Source organism: Pipistrellus hanaki (assembly GCF_964339955.1).
Source record: "Pipistrellus hanaki genome assembly, chromosome: 14".
In the NCBI taxonomy this organism is placed as follows: Eukaryota; Metazoa; Chordata; class Mammalia; order Chiroptera; family Vespertilionidae; genus Pipistrellus; species Pipistrellus hanaki.
In genome coordinates this window covers 30,322,821-30,347,234 of record NC_140516.1, presented here as the reverse complement: position 1 = coordinate 30,347,234, position 24,414 = coordinate 30,322,821, and the positions used below count along the sequence as shown (strand labels likewise).

The 24,414-nt window shown below is 43.1% G+C and overlaps 1 protein-coding gene across 1 annotated transcript; it reads left to right on the top strand.

The window, feature by feature from the left end:
* Nucleotides 1-443: 443 nt before the first annotated feature.
* On the top strand, nucleotides 444-1,478 carry LOC311632825 (diamine acetyltransferase 1-like). The gene has a single exon (XM_084904710.1). The coding sequence runs from the start codon at nucleotides 603-605 to the stop codon at nucleotides 1,110-1,112; it is 510 nt and encodes a 169-aa protein (XP_084760836.1). The 5' UTR covers nucleotides 444-602; the 3' UTR covers nucleotides 1,113-1,478.
* Nucleotides 1,479-24,414: the final 22,936 nt, after the last annotated feature.

The following is a 24,414-nucleotide window of genomic DNA, read 5'->3' as shown; positions in this document are numbered from 1 at the left end:
AAACTGTGGCTCGCGAGCCACATGCGGCTCTTTGGCCCCTTGAGTGTGGCTCATCCGCAAAATACCACGGCCTGGGTGTGTCTATTTTGAAGAAGTGGCGTTAGAAGAAGTTTAAGTTTTAAAAAATTGGCTCTCAAAAGAAATTTCAATCGTTGTACTGTTGATATTTGGCTCTGTTGTCTTATGAGTTTGCTGACCCACTGGACTCGTGGAAAGAGACAGGACAGCTCGGTGTCCTTACTCAGGTCCTTTCACCTATCAGGGTCTCGGGTAGGATTTCCCCAAATGCAGTCCTTGTAGTGGTATGTAGTGAAGATGTTGTACTTTAATTGTTTTGTAATTATTTAATGTGTAAGTATCATATCAGACCCAGGATTTTCATATATTTTATGGCTTAAGACAAGGCTAGTTAAAAATAGTCAATTAAGCAGTTCCCAAGCAGCTCTGGTCACGGCTTTCAGTTGCTCACCGAGGCTTCCCGGGTCATGGTGCCAGCCTGACTGAGAAGAGGCCGCTCCCAGGAAACGAATGAAGAACTACCTTCTCCTGTTGTTCAAGTACAGAGGCTTAGTCCACAAAGGGGAGAAAAGCAAAAGACGAAAATGGCTAACTTCGTGATCCGCCCCGCCACCGCCGCCGACTGCAGTGACATCCTGCGCCTGATCAAGGCTAAATATGAATATATGGAAGAACAAGTAATAATAACTGAAAAAGACCTGCTGGAGTATGGCTTCGGGGAGCATCCCTTCTACCACTGCCTGATGGCAGAAGTATCCAAGGAGCACATCACTCCGGAAGGACACAGCATTGTTGGTTTTGCCATGCACTATTCTACCTATGACCCATGGATTAGAAAACTCCTGTATCTTGAGGACTTCTTTGTAATGAGTGATTTCAGAGGCTTTGGGATAGGATCAGAAATTCTGAAGAATCTAAGCCAGGTTGTGATGAAATGTTGCTGCAGCAGCATGCACTTGCTGGTGGCAGAATGGAATAAACCATCTATCAACTTCTACAAAAAGAGAGGTGCCTCTGACCTGTCCAGCGAGGAGGGATGGAGACTCTTCAAGACCAACAAGGAATACTTGCTAAAAATGGCAGCGGAGGAGTGAGGCGTGCTGGTGCAGACAACACTTCCCATTGTATTTTAGAGCAGATTCTCAACTTCTCTTCTTTCTATCATGTTTGTAGTGAAATAAGACAATGAGCACCCATTCCAAAGCTTTATGACCAGTGGCGTTGTTGCATGTTTGAAATGTGGTCACTTTAAGATGGCAATGCAGTTTGGAGTCAGATTTATCCTTGAACATCTTTTGATAACATAACACGGTGGTGTAATCTTAATGTATATGGAAAAAAAAACTTCATTCTTGTGAGTCATTTAAATGTGTACAATGTACACACTGGTACTTAGAGTTTCTGTTGTGATTCTTTTTTAATAAATTACGCTTTGATTTAAAAAAAATAGTCAATTAAAAAAATGAAGTCAAATAACACTGGAGGTGGTATGTAGAAACAGCAAAGATTGTGAAAAGGTGCCTCAAAGAACTGACCTTTTGGAATCACTGAGATAACGAGTGTGAAAATAAAAATGCATGTGATCCATAGAAACAGAAGGGATTCTCATTCCCCCTCAGTGGGCATTTGCTCCCTCATTCACCCCAACAATAATGAATTAAGCAACTCTCGTGTAAATAGCACTACTCTGACTGCATTTGCCCTCGCTGACAGCTCGGCCACCATTCAGAAGGCACTAAGTGAGTGTTGATGCCACGGGAACTTAACTGAAGAGTGAGACCTAGACCCTGATCTAAAGAGAGTATAATTTAGTAGGAAAGAAAAGACCAGCACGCAAATAACTGGAAAATGGGATAAGCTCCAAAGAGAAGGTACAAAGTCCCCATAGAAGGTGCTCAAAGGAGGGATAAGTCACGCCTGCTGGGCGAGGTCAAGAAAGACTTCATGGAGATTTGAGATGTCATTTAAGATAAGCCCGGGAAAGACAGGGTAGAATTTCAAGGACCCAAAAAAAGGTCACAGTGGGGGATGGGAGACATTCCAGAGAAAGGGGAACACTTGAGCAATGGTGCAGAGATGGAGAAGTGAGGTCAGAAAGTGCCTTCTGTCTATCTAGCTAAGATGTAGAATAGATGCAGATGACTAGGTGAGGTTATAATATAACCAGCCTTGAGGGACAAACTACAGACATTTTATTTAATGTCGTGGAAGTGGGGTGGAGGGTAGTGGAGAATTTGAAACATGATTGGAGTTGCACTAGAGAAAACTAAGCCTGCAAATGGGCTGGAAGTAGATAGAGGTGATGAGAATGAAAGAAGGAATTGGGGGGGACCAAAATGATGAGTTGACAGACAGAATCTCTAGGACCTGGGAACCAATGAAAGGTGGAAACATGGATAGAGGCTTCAAGGATAACTAGACAACTAGATTTCCCCTGTTCCTCTGATTGATATATATCAATAATAAATTATTCTTATTAATCATATATGATAATTACATGTAATATACAAACAAAGAAAATATGTATTATAAATGTAATACAAATATTTACATATTAGATATAATGAGCCATTGCCTTGTGATATATTTCATCTTGATTTTTTTGCTAGGCTTAGATCTGCATGTAAAAATATACATATAGGAAGCCACTTATTTTCTCTTCTAAAATAAGGATCATCCTCTTGATCTTATGTTCTTTCCATTTACTGTTCTTTTCTCCTCACCACATTCTTCTCTCGAAGCCCGAAGGCATGTATATTTGTATTACGTTACTTACAAGTGTTTACCTTGGCCTGTAACTTCAGCATACGAGTATACACACACACACACACACACACACACACACACACACAAACATTTCTAGACAAACTTAGCAAATATAATTAAAGTTACAGACCATCTGGTAGGTCCAAGCTCATCACATGATTCCTTAAAAGTGGATTTTTTTCCCCCCCTAGCGAGGGTCAGAGAGAGAGACGGATTATGGAAGAAGGATCATAAAGAGGTGATGTTGCTGGCTTTGGAGATGGAAGAAGAGGGCCACAAGCATAGAACTGTGGGCAGCCTCTGGACACTGGAAAAAGCAAGGAAACAAACTTTCCCCTAGACACTCCAGAAGACATGTGGCCGGAAGGCACACAAAGACTAGGCTGGCTACCTTCTCCACTTACTGGTGGTGTGGCCAATGGCCTGAGAAAGTCACGAACCCCTGTTCTCAAGGCCCTCATTATGCAGACTAACCCCATCTCCTCTCTGACTATATCTCCTACTTTTCCTCTTGCTGATTGTGCTCCATCAATGCTGAGAGCTTTGCTCTTCCGGGGGCACTTCAGGTAGCTTCCGGCATCAGGACACCTGCACTGGCTCTTTTCTCTGACTAGAATCCTCCTTCCCTATTTCCACATGGCTTGCTGCCTCAACTCCTTCAGGCCTTCACTCAAATGTTACCTTCTTTCCTAACAAACCCACTTAAAGTTGCAGTACTCCCAAACTCCCCCGCCCTCTCTTTATGTTCGTTTCCGGCATAGCAACTTCACCTAACGTAATACATATTTTGTTTATTTCATTTACTTTGTTTCCTCCATGGAGGACACATAATAGGCTCTTGGTAAATATATGTTGGATGAATACATAAATTAGTGTGTATACAAATCTATAATCAGAAAATAAATATAAGCATGTCTCCCATTAAAGACATATTCTTTCAGTTAGAGATGGAATATGGAGTCCAAAGAACAGTAATGGGCGTGCCATTGAACAATGATGCTGCAGCCAAGATCAGCTCCTTTACTGATCTTGCTGAACCCAACCAGATTGCAGGGGGAGTGGAAACATGGGCAAGGGTCCTAAGAGCCAGCCCTTGTCTCCTGGACAGAGAGACCCCAGAGAGAGCTGGCTTTCTGATTTCCTGCTTTTCCTGGTTTCAGCCAGCCTCAGAAAACCATAAGAACAGTTTGTCTCAGTGTTTCAGTACTTCCGCTTCCAGGCCCAGGAAAGAGCAGGAAGTGTGAGGGCGTGTGAAAACTGAGAGAGAGAAAGAATTACACCAGCTGCATGTAAAAGCACTCAAAGACTTCCTCTATGGCCTGTCACAGTACATGGGTTTTAATTTGCTTTCACTGTAAGCCTAGGGGGAACATTCTGAGGCAGAAATCCCAAACCCAAAATGCTAGGGCTGGTACTCACTCATCCAATACAGATTTATTTGGGGACAGCTGTATGCCTTTAAGAAGACAGATACGGTCCTTACCCAAGTGAGTTTACACCTCATGATGGTGTAACATTAGAAAGATACACTCAGTTCAGGTTCTACCTGCCCAATATCCATGATGAACTGACTGAGTTTCCAGGCAGATCCCCCCAAAGGGTGTCTTAAACTATGAGGAACTATATGTAGAGTTTAAGTATGCTTTAGAATCTGGCCAACAGAATTTCTAGTGTTGGCTATGCCACACGTATTAGCTAACTGTAAATTTCCTAAAGACAGGACTGTGTTTATTTCATTTATCACTCTATCCCCAGCACTTAGCACAGCGCCCAATAGTCTCAACAAATACTTGTTGCCTAAGAAATCTAAACTCTCAGAGTCTCTGTGTCCTGCTCTGTAAAATGGGTTTATAAAACCCATCCCATGAAGACCCGTGAGGGCAACATGAAACCGAGTATGCTAAGTGCTTACACAGTGCCTGCTAGTGATAAGCATTCGTTTCAATGAACTGCCGATTAGGTGGCAATGGTGGTGATTTGATCGTGGAGGAGATTTGGTTAGCTCTGGATAAACTATGGCACATCCCTAGCCCTAACGATTTGTTCAGTCTGGAATTTCAGATTAAGCATGGGCTTGGTAAATTGGATGTCGGAGTGATCCATTTTCTCTTAGAGAATCCAGTTCAACTGGAGTCAGACTCTCTGGAAAGGGGAAGAACAAGCACTACATCCCAGCGGCTGGGGTGACTGGCAGCAGAACCGAAACAGCATGACTAAGCACAGCCCGTGGCGTTTTTATTGCATGGGGTTGGGGGTTGGGGGGTGGGTGGTGGCTAGCTGAGGTCCCATCCTCTCTGCTGCAAGGGACTGGAAAAGGAAGGGGTACCAGGCTTGATTATGTCTGATACATGATTGTGAAGAGGAAGGGCAGGCATTGGCACATTTCCCCGGCCTTTCCTCTGTTAGGTTCTCAACGCTTTAAAAAAAAATGTTCAATGCCCTTTCCCTAGCTACGTATCTTCATGTGAGGCCCAGCGAAGTTTCCCTGGAAGTTTATGAACCGGTTTCCTCCGTAGATTTACAGGGCCACCTGTGAATTTGGCCCTGTAAAGAAAGACCTAAGGCCTCTCTGGAAGCTAAGAACCCTAGGGGTCCCTTAAAGCTCTGGGGGTTCAGCTCCCAATCCACTTGGTGAAGAGGTATGGGTTGCTGAAACCGGTTTGGCTCAGTGGTAGAGCGTCGGTCTGCGGACTGAAAGGTCCCAGGTTTGATTCTGGTCAAGGGCATGTACATTGGTTGCGGGCACATCCCCGGTGGGGGGTGTACAAGAGGCAGCTGGTCGATGTTTCAATCTCATCGACGTTTCTAGCTCTCTATCCCTCTCTCCTCCTCTCTGTAAAGAATCAATAAAATATATTTTTTTTAAAAGAGGTATGGGTCTCCCAGCCTCAAGCCACACTGTACTTTTTAGGATACTGTGGTCTTTCCAATACTTCTCACTATGGTAACAGCATAAATGAGATCTCTCCCAGAAATAAAGGCAAAGAGCCCTGAGCTCGAGGCCAGGGGTGTGTGTGAAAGACATGTGCAACAAGAGGGTCTGAGCAGCCCTGTTCTTGGTAATCATTTCAGAAGACAGGTGGGTCTGCTGTCAGCAGTCTTGGTGGAAGTGGGGGAACGTCTTCTCAAAGAAACAGAAAATGCAACGACTCAAACGACTTCAGGTAATTGTCACTGTTCCTGGCTTGAGTCATGTGTCCCTTCTCTCTCTTTTAGACACCTAGCTTTAAAAGAAGGGCATCGATCAGCAGCAGCAGTCTGGTTAGTAATGGGTGTTGGGTTCTCCTCACATTTTTTTTTAGGATGCTGTGATGGAGGAGACTCCTGATTTCCACTTCTCTAAATCACCCACTAGTCCTCACTGTCCTTCTGTAAATCTGCCACAGCTGTTGGGGGGGGGGGGGGGCGAGGGGGGGCGGGGAGGGGGACATTTCAGGAACAGCTCAGAGCAAAGTACTCATTTTAAATCTTCTCCTTGTATTGAGGGCCTACTCTGTGTTACTTCCCTGTACTGGGTACTGGAAAGACAGGGGTGAGTGCGGACTGGGGTCCCCGCTCTGAGGAGCTCACAGATTGGTGAAGAACCCATGTACAAAGCAGACAAATGCAATGAAATATGGAAAGTGTGGTGACCAAAGCACATGAAAGCGATGAGGCTGCGGCATTCAGGGCCTGCTCTTTGGAGGGTGACATTCGGATGCATCTTAAAGGATGACTACGAGTCTACCAATCCAGGAGCAGCAGGCCAGATGCTCAGGCTCTGCTTCATGGGGGCTTTGCTTTATTCAGAAAAGCTGCCTGAGCCGAAACCGGTTTGGCTCAGTGGATAGAGCGTCAGCCGGCGGACTGAAAGGTCCCAGGTTCAATTCTGGTCAAGGGCATGTACCTTGGTTTTGGGCACATCCCCAGTGGGGGAGTGTGCAGGAGGCAGCTGATCGATGATTCTCTCTCATCGATGTTTTTAACTCTCTATCCCTCTCTCTTCCTCTCTGTAAAAAATCAATTATATATATATATATATATATATATATATATATATATATATATACTTTTTTTTTTTTTTTTTTTTTTTTTTTTTTTTTTTTTTTAAAGAAAAGTTGCCTGAGCCACATAGGAAGACCCACAATTTCCTTCCAAGGGGTACAGTGATGCACCTCATCTTGACATCTTTATTTTAGCTTCTAGAGCTAGAGATTGTTTTTCTCAGGTGAGCCTTCCAGTCAGCTACCTCTGAGGCCACCAGTGCCACAGTTGGCCTGAACACGGCAACAGCCTTGCTGGAAGCAAGGTGACTTCACCCCCTCCCACTCAGGTTTGAAATTGAGAAACCCAGAGATGACCGCAGCCCCAGGCCACTGTGTACAAAAATGGAAAATGGCCCTCCCCTGGCCCTCCCCTGCGTCTAACCAGGAGATTGGGGAACTAAGCGGCTTGACTGTGTTGCACGTAAGCCATATGCACTGGTCCGAGGGAGACTAGTGAGCAACAATTCAATTTAGAGTTCACTGAACCCTCTGGTTTGGGAAGGAAATTGCTGGTAATCAATTGCAGCAAGCACACAGGCTCGGGGCCAGGAAGAGAAAAATCACTTTAATGGGCAAAGCAGATGTTGCTAAACTCATTGCAAAAGTGAGATGGGCACAGAGCCAGGCCTTGCATGAGAGATGCTGATCTGTTCTTCTGAATGAAGAAAACAGAGACACTTCAAACACGGGGTTCTACGAGGGAAGCCAGAGGTCTGTGTCCCCATTTGGTGGAATCAATGAAAACACACCGAACTGTTCAGGTCTCCCATACCACCACAGGACTTACCGCTGTTAGCATCTCGGAAGGGTTTTCGGCAGATCCAGAATGCCAGCTAAAAACCATCTGGGAAGTCTTCATTCTGTTCCAAGGAGACAGTGTGGTGTAGTGGAGAGAACATGGGCTTTGGTCATCAGACCTGTGTCTTCTAATTAGTTGGTTTGATCATCAGTAAGTTTTACAGCCTTGGGCAAGAATCTGAATATCTCTCAGACTGAGTTTTCTCAGCTGGGAAGTGGGCCTCATCTTCCTTAGCATAAGAGAGCAGTTGTGAGGATTAATGAAAATGTCTGTAAAGTACAACAGAAAATGCACGTAGGCAGTAAGCTGTTTTTGGAGCCATGGCAAGATCAGCCCCATTAGGATGTGGGAAAACTGGCTCAGGATGGGAGAGAAGATGGGGAGAGGGTGGATTTCTGGTCCAATATAACCAGCTTTGCCACCACCTATGAGTGGTGGATTACATCACAGGCCAATTTATTTATTTATTTATTTATTTATTTATTTATTTATTGGTATGTTTAGGTGGATAAAATATCTCTCAAGCATATAAGAGTTCAGAGAGTACAATACCAAGGCCCAAGGCAAGTCACCCTGGGTAGTAAGAACATTTTCATGAAGTAGCTTCCAGTGCAAGGCCCCTAAATACATAGTTGATTCTGACTCCCCAGATCTGAAACGTGTCTTGCTCGCCTAATTCCTGCTTAGAGGAGGGCAAACCAGAGGCCCTCCTCTGAGAATCATCACAGATGCCTCTAGACCTCACAGTCTCCACCAATTCAGAGGTTCCCGCATGGGAATTTTTATGAGCTGTCTTAAGTCCTTCCTGGAACAAGAGCGGTTCAGTGTTCAACTTATTCATTCAAAACAGCAAACGCTGCGTGCTCAACTAGCCTGGACTAAAAGTAAACTGTCTTTCACTGCTCTTCACCTGAATCATGCCGGTCTCCCTCTTCTAAACATTTTGTAATTTCCTGGAGTTCAGATTTTGATCTTGAACTAGTTCAAGTCTGCACAACAGAAGGCAGAAACCAGGAGATTTCGTTGCTTAACTAGTTGTGTGAACTTGAGCTATTTTTTTTTTTTTTTCCACCCTTCCTAAGCTTTAGTTCCCTCATCTGTAAATCACAGATAACAGCAATCTTCCTCCCAGGGCTGTGGGAGGATTATGTAAGGTCAGTCCTATGAAGTGCTTAGCACTACCACGGTAGCTGAGCGTCACAGTCCTTCTGGAAATTTCTGCACCCAGAGGGGCCACATCCCTGCCTAAGGACCTTACATTGCATTCAAGTCCCCTGAGATTTCCAAACCTCAGGCCCCTCTTCGGAAAGCTACGTCCCGCTGGAAGTTTGTTTCCACGTTGCCATCAGTTGGAGAATGTTCCTGATAAGTAAGCAGGGCCGCCGAGGGACTTTGGCAGGGGACTTCTGGGGGCTGGTGAGAGGAGGATGTTTACCAGAGCGCAAAGGCCAGGTCCTGAGCTGAGAACATTTTGGCCCGGAGCGATCCGGGGAAGGCATTTTTGCCAAGCACAGACTCCATTCTCAGGTCCTGAAGTCAGTGTTAGAAACTAAACAAACCTTCCCGGTTCACATGTGTTTACTTTTGGCAAAATACAACTTCCTGTTTGAAAGGAAAGGGCAGTAAAGCTTTCTATAGCCCTCTTGGACATAAAGTCTCTCCTCAAAACAATTGGTTTGTTAAGCCTAAACGAATCAAATGTACACAATGGGGATCTCCCTTCCCCTCAAAAAATGTCCACGTTTTAATGAGGAAAGCACTCCACAAAACCAAAACAAATATTTTTTCAACTGTTGGCCCATGAGGATTGTTTAGGCCATTTCTTCTCCCGAGAGCCAGAAAAACAGACATCAGGAGGGAGCCAAGTTCCATGTGCTGTGTCAGAGAAGTCACTCCGACACACTTGGGGGTTGAGATTTCGGTTACACAGAAAGTCAGAAAGTTTAAGTTCCCACAGTCACTCAAACCACATTCCCCAGAATGTAGACAGAACAACTGGGTCTTTCATTCTATGACTACGTGCCTAGCCATGGCCTCAGGAGCCTGAGTTCCTGGGGATGGTCCTGTGCCCTGCACTCAGGTTTGAAAACTGACAACCGTGCACAAGTTTACCACAAATAAGCCTTTTACAAAGATCCTAGATAATTTACTAGAAGGAGGGAGTGTGTGAAGCAGTTTCTGTAATTTCTAAGCATCTAGCAAAGTTAGCATAAATATTGGGCTTATTTGTAACCCAAGTGCTCTCTATAAATCTTGGATCTTTTTGTTATAAAATAGTAAATTTGTAAAGGACCTTGAAAAACCATCTGGTCAACCCTTCTCCACCACCTACACACATAAACATAAAGAATATAAATAGCCGAAACCGGTTTGGCTCAGTGAATAGAGCATCAGCCTTTGGACTAAAAGGTCCCAGGTTTGATTCCAGTCAAGGCCATGTATCTTGGTTGTGGGCACATCCCCAGTGTGGAGTGTGCAGGAGGTAGCTGATCGATGATTCCAACTCTCTATCCTTCTCTCTTCCTCTCTGTAAAAAAATCAATAAAATATATTGAAAAAAAATAATGTAAATAAAGACTATAGAGACATTTCCTCCACGGATTATAAACTTCTTGCTCTTTAGGGCAAGAACTATTTTAATGACCCTCCAATATAGTACCATCCACACAGTAAGGACTCAGGAAGAAAGTGTTGAGTGAACACATTACAGATCTCGTCTGCAAAGTCAGGAATGGCACATAGGCACCTCCTGTTCATGGTTCAATTGAGCCCGCAACCCTATCTCTCCAGGAAATTATAAAGTCCTTGAGAGCTGAGGGAGTTACTTACTGTTCTTTTTGGCCATTCTCTCTAAGGCATTGAACTTTTCAGCATGCAATAAAAATATTTGGAATGAGTAAGGGAACTAATGAATGCTGAGTAGATGCAAACAATTACATAAATGATTTCAATATTATCTTGCCTGAAGGGGAACATTCTTTCCTTCTCTAGGATGTTGGATCTAACTAGATTTGTGCATATTCCAGACACTCCTCTGACCCTTCCCTTTTGTTGTGGTATAACTGTAAAATAAGAATGTCAATTATGACAGGAGATGTCACCCTCCCTCAACCCTGCTACAATACTGCCAGTTCTCTCCCTACAAATCAAAGCAAACCAAGTCCCACTTAAACCTGCAATAAAAATGGGTTCATCTTAGCCCCTGAGGCCCTTATATCTGGCTCAAACCTACCTGTCCTTCTTACCTGCAACGTCTCTACCAGGTGAGCTTTTTGGACTCAGTGAACTATTTCATGACTTTGTGCTCATGGACACGCTGTGGCCTCTGCCTGGTTTATACTTGTATTTCACTATCTCTATGATCACCAAAACCATTACCACCACCACAGCCACCTCAACACTACTGCCATCATCATTTTCATCACCGCCACCCTCCCCCACCACCACTTCCTTTCAAAATCAACGTCACCACCACCACTACCATCATTGCCCCTCCACCACCATTACCGTCCAGTAACCACCACTTCACCACTATCCCTTTACATTTGCAAAAAGTCTTCCTCCCTTAAGAGCCAGTTCACATGGAACTTCCTAAATGCCTCCAGAATTTAGTGCTAAGGCCCTCTCTGAGCTCCAACAGTCACTAACTTTCTGTAGTTATTGTTCTCATATATAGACGAATTACCCACACTAGAATAAGAATTTCATGAAATTAGGTAAGTTTTTTTTTTCTTTTACACCACTATATCCAAAGGATGTGGCATTTAGCAACTGCAAATTAAATATGAATTAATATATGAATGGATGGATGATCAGGGTTTGGCCTCCTAGCCCAGGGCTATACTTCTCTCCCAAAGAACCTTATAGCAGGACATCAGCACTTCATGCCAAAGATCAATGTAGGATATCTTGAGAATCAGTCAATGCCATGACTTTGGGTCAGCATGTAGCCAGGGTTACGTAGCTACTTCCTCTTTATTTCACCCCAGCAGCCACCATGAGCTCATCCCCCCTCTGAGAACACTCTGTTCTTTCCTGTTCAGCTTCTGATATAAGCCCTTGGTGTTTCTGGTCAAAGCTACCCTCTCCACCTGAACCCCAACTCAATGAAATTCTTAGATTCTGAATATCTTTTCTTTAATCTGTCTGGCTTATATTAGGTCTTATGAGCTACAGCCAGTTCATGCTCTTAAAATGACTCCTAAAAAGTCTTCCCTTTGGTCAGATAATGTATTTCATTCTGGTGTTCATGAGCCTTTCAACCTGGGATTGAGCACACTTTCCTTTTTTTTTTTCTTTCATTTTTCCAAACCAGCTATCTTTTGCTGAACACCATCTTTTTTTCTATGACAATAGTGAGCACAGATCATCATTGCCAAACATTATGGAGTATCACTTCAAGGTCAAGTGTCGTGCCTGCTATGGGGAATTCCAAAGGACAGACAGAGCCCCAGTCCCTGGGGACCAGAGGTCTCAACACAAAAAGTGTCCAATACACAAAAAGAGAAATAACCCCCAATGCAGGGTATACCATAGTGCCAAATGGGTGACATATAGCACCAATGTGCCATGCAAAAGTGAGGGAGACCCAGGACGCCCACTTTCCTGGCAGTGTTTTGTCCTCTGGTTCTCCCCACTGGCCCTTCCTTCTGGTGCATTTTATAGCAATTATTTCTCTTCTTTCCTCTAAAGGTTGACATGTTCTGGGTTTGGTTTAGCCTGGGCCTTTTGCTCTTCCATTTCTATACTTTCCTGCTCTGGTAAATCTCACCCATTCACATGACTTTAAATACCATCTCTGTGCTGACAACTGCCAGATTCCTATCTCCATTCCAGACTTCCTTAAAGACAGGGTTGTATTATAACAACTATTTTGTTAATATACCACAAAGATGTCTGTAAGACATCACAAGCTTAACATATCCAAGACTGAAGTCTTGGATTCTATCTCTGCGGTCTCACTCTCTCACAAACACACAGGCACACACGCATACCTATACAAACATATGAATGTACTGATGATGCACACAACCCCCATTTAAATTCTGTTCCTCATCCAGGTTTCCATTTAAATAGTTGTTCGGGGAAACAACAAAACTAAAATCAACTTTGATTCTCCTTCAGTGTTTCTCCTACATCATATCAAGGTGTCCTAAATGGAATAGCTTCTATCAGGTCAGTTAGATGACTTTGGACAAAGCATTTAACCTCCCCATGTTTCAATCTCTTCATCTTTAATATAGAAAACAGATCACCTACTGTACTAGATGCAAGGAAAGTGAAATATTACATACACAAAAAATACCTATAGCATACAATAAGAAATACAGCAGTAGCTTACATTTCCTGGCTTTTACTCTGGGCCAGGATCTAGGCTACGTGTCTGGTACACATTCCATTCAGTCTACCCACAAGCCCTTGAGATAGGTAATATTTGTTTATTTATTTATTTATTTATTCATATTTTTTATTGATTTCAGAGAAGGGAGAAGTAAAGAGAGAGAGAGAAACATCAATGATAAGAGAGAATCATTGATCAGCTGCTTCCTGCATGCCCCACACTGGGGATCGAGCCCACAACCTGGGCATACTGATTCATAGGACGACTCTCAACCACTGAGCCATGCAAGCTAGGCAAGATAGACTTTTTAAATTGTCTATCATTGTTTCCATTTTGCAGATGAGAAACTGAAGCTTAATGAAATTAAGTTGTTGTGTGTGTGTGTGTGTGTGTGTGTGTGTTTTCAATTTCATAGAGCTTGGTTGGAACGAGGTAGTCAGATTCATGAGGCTGTGCTATAAAGTGAGTAACAGTCACAACAACAATACTGGCAGCAGCTTTCCTATTTTGAGGGCTTGTTTGATGGTGGGCACTGTTATTAAAGCTTTGGCTAATTTAATCCTTATGTCTATCCAATGGGACATGTACTACTTTACCGATTGGGACACTGAGATGTGGAGACCCTAAGTGCCATCCTATCTCTGCTATCTTTTTTTAAAGCTGGCTTCTTAGAGCTGGCTTCAACTTCTCAGGTGGTTTCTCTAATGGACATTAGGAACCTATACAATTAATGGTCTAATGTAGGGGTGTCGAACTCAATCAGAGAAGGGGCCAAAATCTAAAATCCAGCCTAAATCGCGGGCCGAATGGTTTACTGAACAGTCATAAACTGACAATGTCATAAACTGACAGCGGAGTGCAGTGATGACAGCGCGGTGCGGGCCACATTGCAAGGCCTGGCGGGCTGGATTTGGCCCGCGGGCCTTGTGTTTGACACATGTGGTCTAATGGATCCTTCTGAAAACACGGGAAAAGAATTATCCTCTAAAAGGAGAACTCCCACAGGAGGGGCATGTTAACTCAGCACTTACTGAAGCATCTCCATTCAGCTACAGGCCCTGCAGCTCACCCCTTGAATATTCTCTAATGCACCCCTTCCTCTCCATCCTACCTTGACTGCTCTAGTTTGGACCATTTGTCTCTCCATAGCCTTCCACCTAGTCCCCCTGCTCCAATCCGACCACTCTTCTTGAACACAGGCACCAAAGTGACTCCACCGTGACCTGCAGAATAAAGTCCATAGCATCACATTTTTTTCCTGCTCATTTCCTAGCTTAAATTATATATTCTAACATCAGCAAATTGCTCATAGGTCCTCTCACCCATATTATTGTTTCCCACTTTTATGTCTTTGCATGGTCTCTCTCTCTCTGCCTAGAAATCCTCATGCATCTTTCTGCATGTACCTGGCTCCTGCTCTTCCTTCCTTGCACAGGCAGGTTAATCACCGTACCTCTCTCCAGACTCCGAATAAATCCTGCGTTCTTAGTACAGTAAGTCGAAGGGATCTGTTTATATGTCCAACTACCCACCATGCCATCCATTTCCTGAGGATTTTATTCTTCACTGTTTCCATGACCCTTTGTACAGTGTGTGACATATAGTAAGCACTCACGATAGTCAAAGAATTGAACCAAAGTCAGGAGACTAGAGATTGTAATGGGCTGTGTCTAATTGTGTTATGTTGTTAGCCATAATTAACATTCAGTGAACTCTTCCAAGTTTGAATAATTCTATTAAGCAGCTAACTTGAACCATTTGCTCTTCTAAGCCATTTGCCTCATTTAATCTTCACCTGTGAGTTAGGTACTGTTACTGTCCCCACTTTACAGATAAAAAATTGAGAGCAATTAGGCAACTTTCCCAGGGTCACAGACTTAGTAAGTAGTAGGGCTGTGGTTTGAATCTGATTCCAGGGTCAAGTGCTTAGCCGATAACTACAAGACTATAATGCCAACCGAAAAACATGTATCCTGAACTCAAGGCAGGAGTTGCCAGTGCTGCCTACAGGGGTGGGCAGGAATAAGGGCACACCTGTGTGAGAAAACAAACCAAGAGATATGTGTGATCAGCATAAATTGTCAGGGAATGGCTGGCATCAAGACGAGAGAGCCACCTGGCACGCACATCTACAAAACGAGGCGTTGATGCTATGCCACGTCTGCTTGAGCTGCTGTTTAGCTGGTAAAGGCCTTAGATTCAAACAGACCCAGGTTCGATTCTCAATTCCATTCACGTCAGAGGCAAATGAATGACCTTCTCCTAGCCTCGATATCCTTATTTCTAAACTCAAAATAATGATATTTAATTGGCTTTGACAATTAAAGAAAATAACATAAGCTTAATATCCAGTGATATGCCTGACACATAGAAGGCCCTCAAAATAGGCGCTGCTGTCACTGTGATCTGATTATTATCATGCATGCATGAAGTCAAAACATTGTTCCAGGAAGGGGAAGGTCACACAAAATACACGGGTGCTGGAATGTCAAATGTCCTTCTGGGGGCCGGGTCCATCATGATCAGGGAAGGCGCCCTAAAAGCTGTCGAGAACCAGAGACTGCTGATTGCACATTCTTTAGGAGTGGTAAGCATAGTTCAGCAGTGTTCGTGACATATTCTGAGAACTTGTAGTTTCACATTTCTTTCTATTTCATTTTTAAAAGCTAATGGATCAGAAAAGGAGGTCTTTCTGAAGTTTCCAGCTCTGCCAGTCTCTGTTCAGAACATCCTTGAAGAATAATTTTCTATCTAGTCCCCTGTGAAAAGTGACATTCGTATCCCCTGAAATCTCATCACTGGTTTTTATTGGATCAACTGCTGGTACACTTGACCTTGGCAAAGACTTTTCCTGCCAGCAAGATGGTGCAGGCAGTAGATTGGGGGACTTTTACAAAGCCTGATTTGTGAGAGACTATTAAAGAGTCTCTTTTAAAAATCTCGTGATTTAGCCGAAGCCGGTTTGGCTCAGTGGTAGAGCGTCGGTCTGCAGACTGAAAGGTCCCAGGTTCGATTCCCCGGTCAAGGGCATGTACATTGGTTGCGGGCACATCCCCGGTAGGGGGTGTGCAAGAGGCAGCTGGTCGATGTTTCTCTCTCATCGATGTTTCTAGCTCTCTATCTCTCTCCCTTCCTCTCTGTAAAAAATCAATAAAAATATTAAAATATAAATAAACAAATAGAAAGTCTCGTGATGTAACTAGACCATGACTGGAGTAAGTTAAGCAGGATGGAATAAGTTAACCAACAAGAAAAGCCCGAAGAAGAGTGTCCAGCCATCAACCTCTCCTGGCGCTGGGAAGGCGTCCCCACCACCTACACCTTGCTCTTCCGCATCTAACACAGCGGGTCCTTCTGCTCCAACGTAGTGACTCCACCCTGCTCCACAGTCCACCCACGCACCTCTGCTGCTGTCTGTCCATGTCCAGAAACACATGCTGTGTGAATCTAGGCCAGGATAAAGGAAAATTATGTCATGAATGACTAACGTCTTCTCACTCTCTTCTTTACCATATTTTTTATGAGAAAACTTGTATCTATTCAAGAATGCAGCAGTTGAGTATGGTGAGGAATATTTGTACACCTTGACTCAACTGTACTAATGAAAAAATAGCTAATATTTCTTGAGTGTTTATTGTGTTCCAGGATCTGTTTTGACAGCTTTCTACATATATCATTTTTATTTAATGTCAAGATAACCTTATCCCATTTATAACCGAGGAAACACAACATGAGAGATAATAAGTAACTTACCCAAAGTCACACAGCTAGTAAAAGAAGAAAATTGAGGTGTGTTTTTTTCACCCAGCTGGTGTAACTCAGTGGTTGAGCATCCACCTATAAACCAGGTCAGGGTTAGTTCCAAGTCAGGGCACATGCCCAGGTTTTGGACTCAATCCCCAATAGGGGGCCAGGCAGGAGGCAGCCCTCTCATCATTGATCTCTCTCTCTCTCTCTCTCTCTCTCTCTCTCTCTCTCTCTCTCTCTCTTTCTCTCCCTCCTTCTTCTTCTCTTAAATCAACATAAATATAGTTTTTAATATTTTTAATACTAAATGTAATAAAGTCTGCACTAATGCTCTTAACATAGAATCTTCTACTACACTCTAATGCCAACTGCTTACTGACTTTCCTATAACAAATCTGCTCAAGGGGCCCTTAACATCAGATTGTGTAACTGTACCTGAGAATTCCTCCACCTTTTGAGACAGATTCAGAAAGACAAACTCTTCCCAGGCAGCACTTTCTCCTATAAAACCTGCACCCACAGCTTAAAATGTGTGAGAGAAGCATGGACCAAACACCCCAGTGGCCTGCCCTGCCCTGGGTGGGAAGTCTCAAGGCTGCCTCGACCTGCATCTCTTTAGGCCGCCCCCTGCCAGTGTGTGCAATGCTCAGGTCCAAAGCTCCTCCGCCCCCACGAAGTACTATGTTGTGTCAAGATGAAGAGTTATCAGACATGGGGTGTTGGGAGCCAGCAAAGTTGAGACGAGCAACTCAGTCTTAAGGAAATAGAATTAAGTTCCTTCTAGCAGAAGTTATGCGGTGCCCTGAGGGCTTGGCCAGAAGATAAAGATTAACCTGCAGTTTAGCATCTTCCTGCTTAGCATCTTCCTGCTTCTTCCCCTTCCTGATCCTCCCCCCTAGATAGCCCAGCCTTGGAATGTTGCACCTTGGAATGTTAACATCTTTGCAACTTCCCCTTCCTGATCCTCCCCCATGGACACTGCCAGGGACCCCTCTGCATGGGCAGCCCTGCCCCCCTTTGTTTCTGCTGTATAAATACAGCCATTTCAGAGAATAAAGTTTGGGGCTTGATCAGAACCTTGTCTTGCCTCCATTCTTTCGCGTTCCTTGTTTGTTCATTCTCTTAGGTGGTTCCTGCGTGCCCCTGTTGTTGCCCCGCAGGTCGGGACAATGGGGTTCTTTCCTGACACCATGTTTGGGGTTTACTTTGAGAGGGCCAACTAAATAACAACAGCATTTTAGAAACGTACAGTGCCAAGACACCTGGCAGGGCTCTGAACCATAACCAGCACTGCCCATCACCTAGCTGCATGCACCCAGACCTCTGAACAATGAATGAAAGTCCTGGTAACGTGCACTCTCAATAATCCTATGAAGAAAAACAATGCAACCCTAGGTTCTGCTTAGTTCATAGTCAGCATGTGCCAGGGCACTGTAATTTGTATCATTTCATTTAACCAGCTCTGTGAAGTCAATACAGACATGAAAACTGAGGTCTAGAGAAGGTATGCAACTTTCTCAGTGTTAGTTAATGACAGAATCCCACCTCAGGTGGTCTGACACACTTACCTTTTACTATATATCTTTATGCTACACTCCAGGAGAAAATGAGATAGCCAACATCTAGGTCTTCAAATGGCCCCAGGCAGCCATTTTCATCAAAGACTTACAGGTCTCCCAGTGGTCGGCAAACTCATTAGTCAACAGAGCCAAATATCAACAATATACAGTACAACAATTGAAATTTCTTTTGAGAGCCAAATTTTTTAAACTTAAACTTCTTCTAACGCCAATTCTTCAAAATAGACTCTCCCGGGATGTGGTATTTTGTGGGAGAGCCACACTCAAGGGGCCAAAAAGCCACATGTGGCTTGTGAGTGGCTGTTTGCCGACCACGGCTCTATGCTAATCCATTTCAGTTATAATTTCCCCCCTGCCTGCTGTGGTTCAGCTTTCACATTTTTTAAAGGAGTCCTTTGCTGGAGGAAGACCCACAAATACCACTGGATAGTGGCAGTGGTAGCAATCCACCATGAGCTACTGGGGATTTTTGAGTGGACAGTGCCTCAGTCCCCATTTTGAATGGTGGTGATGTCCTGGATTACTCCCAGAAAGAGTGATCCTTTCCAGGAGGGAAATCCTCCCCGGCATATCTCTAAAATTAAGATGGTTTTTCTGAATTTCAAATCCCAAGAAAAGCTGGTCAAGAAATTGAGAAAATGGGGGAAATTATTATAATCACACCATGAGAACTAAAGCCTAGCAATCACAGAGAGACATTACTGGTTTGAGGAAATCTACTGACATCAAGTAGAAAGCAAAAGCAGAACAGCTGGCATGTGCAACCCAGAGTTGATGCCAACATTTCAGGGAGGTGGGACAGGCACCCCTGGAAGGGAGGCTGCCCCAATCCAATCAGTTGAGCTTGCCTGTAGCTGTTGTCATGTTGTAAGTGTGTGTTCATGGTCCTACTGGCTGTCAATGGTGAATCATTTTTGGGGGGGAAAAAAGAAAGTAATATTAATAAATATATACTAGTATGCATATATACTGGACTTTATAAATAAAATCCTATTAGAGGTATACTAAAGAATAAAAAAATTTTGGAAGTAAAAACAAGTCCTTAACTTGGCAGTTTCAACATGAGATTCTTTTTTTTTTTTTTTTTTAATATATTTTATTGATTTTCCACAGCAAGGAAGGGAGAGGGATAGAGAGCTAGAAACGTCGATGAGAGAGAAACATTGACCAGTTGCCTCTTGCACACCCCCTACCGGGGATGTGCCCTCAACCAAGGTACATGCCCTTGACAGGAATCGAACCCAGGACCCTTCAGTCCACAGACCGACACTCTACCACTGAGCCAAACCAGTTTCGGCTCAACATGAGATTCTGTGTTATGCTGTCAGTCTAGCTTGGAGATCCAATGTTACATTATTCAAATACTACCCAATGTTTGCTGGCATTCTCAAGCATTTTGAATATTTGCAATAGGCTACAGTTCTTTGCAAATACTACTAAACTTAATGGCTTTTATTTATTAAATACATTTTCTTAGGTATCCATAACAGTAAGTAAAGAATCTGAAAAATGTTGATGTATTTTCATAATAACTTAGGATGGGGGGTATTTTTAAGAATTCTTGGGAGTTCTGATTTTCTCATCATTGAATCCCCAAAATTAATATCTGTTTGGAAATTTGGAAATATTAGAATTCTTAAGTAAGATGACTGGAGTGGAAAAGGTAGAGTATCCTTTTGCATACAGAAGCACCTATTCTCTATAGCTTTTGGAAGCAAAAGCACCCACGTTAGCCACTAGCTAATTGTTAACATGTCACTGCTGGTGTGGGCTCTCAGGCAAGAGACTTGGGACCAGCTAAAAATGTAAGAGTGTGTGCATACTGCAGTGCACAGAATTCACTCTGCTTGCCATGAGTGAGTTGGAGCAGTCAACTCTAGGTTGTAGGTGGCAATGAAAACAAGATAAAGCCAAACCTAAGTCCAAAGGAAAGAAGAACAAGCTCTATTTTCCAAAGACAACATGTGAATCTTAAAAAAAAAAAAAAAAAAAAAAAAAAAAAAAAAAAAAAATTCACTCAAATTTGTGCCTCAATAGATCAGAGAAAGGAGTCAGAACCTACCATGAGCTATAAAATTGGAGAAAATGAAGAACCCTTGAGGAACATTCCACAGTTAGTAAGCATTAAAGGCTCCCTGAGAACCTGCCTCCCCTGATATGCTCCTCTTCTCGCTTATTTTTGTACCTCCCTCGGTTCATGGCAAACACTGAGCTCTAGAAAACCTTGTCATAGCCCACTCCTCTGTATGGGAAGTGCCTGCTCTTTAAGAAAGGAGATTACTCACATCATGTTTTCTATATGAATTTTTCTTATGCATCTTTTGTAACCCACTGGGCTTGGGCAGGCCATCCATGCACTTGTGTTCTTGTAGATAGATAGATAGATAGATGGATAGATAGATCCATCTTGCAAAAACAACTTAGTATGAAGACAGTAATTCATCAAGGAAAGGTCATTGTTTTAGAAGCTTTTTGTCTGTGCATTTACCAAAAATCCTCATTTACAAGTGTATCCCACTCAGAGAGTTAACTGCTAAAGTTCTTTGTTCAGCTACTACACTAAAATGGAACTTTTGAAAAACAGGTTATCTTGTCCTGGCTGATGCGACACAGTTGGTTGAGCATCATCCTATGAACCAAAAGGTTGCTAGTTCAATTCCTGGACAGGACACATGCCTGGGTTGCAAGCTCAATCCTGATAGGAGGCAGCCAATTGATATTTCTCTATCTCCCCCTCTCTAAAAAAAATCAATAAAAAATACTTTTCTTTAAGAAGAAAAGAAAACTGGTTATCTTTGTGCACGTTTCTCAATAGATTCAGTGTGAATGTTTTGTGCAATTTTCATTTTATTTTATTCCATTTTATAAATAAACTCAAACATTCTCTAGGAAAGATTTAATGGTGACACTTTTTTAGAAAGGAACAACAACATCCTTTATAAAACAGTCTCCCAATTGCAGTAGCAAGAAAGGCCTAATTAGGTCTCAAACTCTTCCAACTGAAAATGGCATGCAGAATGGCCTGGCATGAACCATGTAGGCAGAAAAAATTGGTCTTTATCCTGTGGAAAATGAGAAATCCTTGGAAGGTCGGTATAACATGTAATATTTTGGAAGATAAATTTGTCTCCTGAATTGGATGATATAGTCACCTGTCATCCAATAGTTGGCCCATTATTAAAATCACTTATCTTCGAACCTTTTCTATGGTTTAGTCAGTTTTTGCATAGGGAGAAAGAGGCTGCAATACATTAGTGTATAGATTTCAAGGAGCTACAGAACTTAATGAAAGCAAAAGACTTAGTGAATGAATGGATGAATGAGCAAGTCACTGAGGCTCTCTAAGCTCCACTTTTCTCATCAGTAAATTGAAAATGAAATACCTGACGCATGAGAATGGGTGTAAATGCTCAGAAGGGTGTTTATCATACAATCCTTAGTTCTCCAAAAGTTAGGCAGTATAATCATCATCACCATCACCAACACTGCCACCAAAATCACCACCACCATCATCACCACCACCACTACCACCAGACCACTAGCATCATCATCACCACCACCACCAGCCACCAGGCCCACCACCACCATCATCACCACCACCAGGACCACCAGTATCAATACCACCCTTTCCCACCAGGACCACCAGCCATCATCACCACCACCACCATCAGGACTACCAGCAGCATCACCACCACCACCACTGCCAATGCCACCAGAATCACCATCATCATCACCAGCATCACTGCCACCAGGACCACTACTATCCATCACCAGCAGCCACAGCAGCAGCAGCATAGCATGCTGCCCACATCAGGCCTCTATGCAGGCCTGCCTGCCCAGAATTTTTTGAAATTCACTCCACAGGCCTCTCCTTATTGGTCATCTTAGATATCCCAAATTGCTCTTCCCCAGCATGGATAAGATCCAATCAGGAGCAGGCTCTGGGGAAATAATTAAGGAGACTGAAGGCATCGACCAGGAAAACAAATTACGTGTTAACTCAAGTACAATGACCAATCTCCAGAATATTTAAATTGGTTGGGCACCCTTTGTGTTATTTAAGTATTTCTTATAGATGCTAATCCGTCTCACTGGGACTCCTTTACAAATGGCAGCTGCCAACAAATACCCTTGGTTAAATCCACCTTCAAAGAATTATTCAGAAATGGGTGTGCCCTGTGTTCCTCTGAGAACCAAGTTAAGATTATTTGTTCCCCACTCAGTTCATCTTTTACCCCCAAATGCATTCTCTGGGAGCAATCTTCCTCTTTAGGAGTTCCTTTCTTGGTTTTTAGAGAAATTTTTTGGCTTGAACTCTTCCTAAAATTAAAGCCAACTGCTGTTGCTCTCTGATGCAGTGATATTTCACTCTGGCCGGAGCTGACTATCACAGAAACATCCCAAACCACATAAGTTCTTATTGTTTAAACTGTCTTAAGCAGCTGTTAAAACATACCCGAAGATATCAAAGCCACTCTAATTAACTTCCTGCTTCTCTGGGACTTCAAAGTCTTTCAAAAAGTTTTAAATAGGGTTTTTATAGAGAATTTGACCTAATATTTAAAGAAAATTCTGCAAGCTTGCCCAAGAAACTCCAATTTCTTCCCTTTTTCATACTCCCTTCACTCCCTACTGCACAAAATCTTAGAATTCTACTACTAGCAATGAGAATTGAGGAGAAAATTTTAAATCTGTCATAACCACAAAGGTAGACCTCTTTATACTCGCCCATGCTGTTTCTCAGGTTGGTAGTTGACGTCCTGCCTGAATGGCTATCCAAGCCCAAGTCTTTCCCAACCAGCAACCCGTTCCCAGCCTTCAAGACAGCTCCACCGCACCTTCTCTGGGAAGTGGCCTTGACTCTCCCAGGCTGGGGTGCCGCTCCCTTCTCTGGCGCCTGCACAGTTCCCACATGTCTGCTTGGCCTTAATCACAACCAATTGGAATGTACCGTTTACATGTCTGTCTCCCTGTCTAGACCGTGAGGTCCACAGGGCAGGATCTGTTTTGTATGAAGCACTGTGCTCCCACAGCCTCACAAAGGGTTCCACACATCCATGGTCAATAGAGGTCTGAACATCGACTGAATTGCAACTCATTCTGGGAGAAGTAGGATTGTATTTTAATCGATCCTTTCTTTCTTTTTATTTTTCTCCTTACCCTTTCTACAAACATCCTAACAAAGGCATTGTACCTAGGGATCACTGCTCTGAGAAGTAGTGTCACAAAAATAGCCAAAACTTTGAAATAAGGCAAAAAGAAGAAAAAAAGTAGCACATCTTTTCAACATTACCCAAGGCCCCTTTTCTGGGAATATACGTTTAGTTCATTCATTGTTTGCCATGGACTAATGGTCCCTAACTTAGTGAAGTTGCCCATTCTCTTACACATTTTTGCCCAGTAGAGATGCAAATAATTTCTGTCCAGTGGGGCAGATAATCCCTAAGATTTATGGCCTGTCACACATTAGCCAGCTTATATCTAAGCCTAACATTTCTTTATGTAATTGCCTGTAAATATCTTCATTTCATAGGTCGTTTCTGAGCAGGCCATAGGTAACATCTTCCTGGTTCCCTCATTAATTAATGAGTTAAATAAAATCTTTGACTTATGTTTCTTTTATATTTCTCTAAGTGTTAAAAATGTACTTTTTTTTTTTTTTTCAAAATAATTTTTTAACACCAGTTGTAAAACAGATTGACATGTAAAACCAAAAGGTCAACAGGGTAAGTTCCATGGAGCCAAAGAGAGCCCTGGGCAGAAGCAGCTCTGCTAGGAATTTCCTAAAACCTCTCACACAAAAATGGGGACAACCTGCTAAGCTCCCTGTCTCTCTCACAGGGCTATTGCGATAATCAAACAGGAAGATTTAAAGAATTTTGGGAAAGTCTTAAGCACCAGTACCCCAGGAAGGGGTCTTGTTGTAAAGGAAGGCCAGCTTTTGCCCCAGAAAACAGTGAGGTGGGGGGGGGGGGGGGGGGGTGGGCAAGATATGGAAGTGATAGCATTATCATTAGTTAGTTACTAATAATAGGAAAGGAGTAAAGGAAGGCCAGACATGATAGTCATGTCATTTGGGCAACTTCATCAGGAAGCTACTTTACATTCCCCAAGGCACCACTGGCCAGTTCCCTGCAG

Bases quoted from the DNA above. Each gene is read 5' to 3' on its own strand.
- LOC311632825 (XM_084904710.1), top strand. From the start codon at position 603: ATGGCTAACTTCGTGATCCGCCCCGCCACCGCCGCCGACTGCAGTGAC.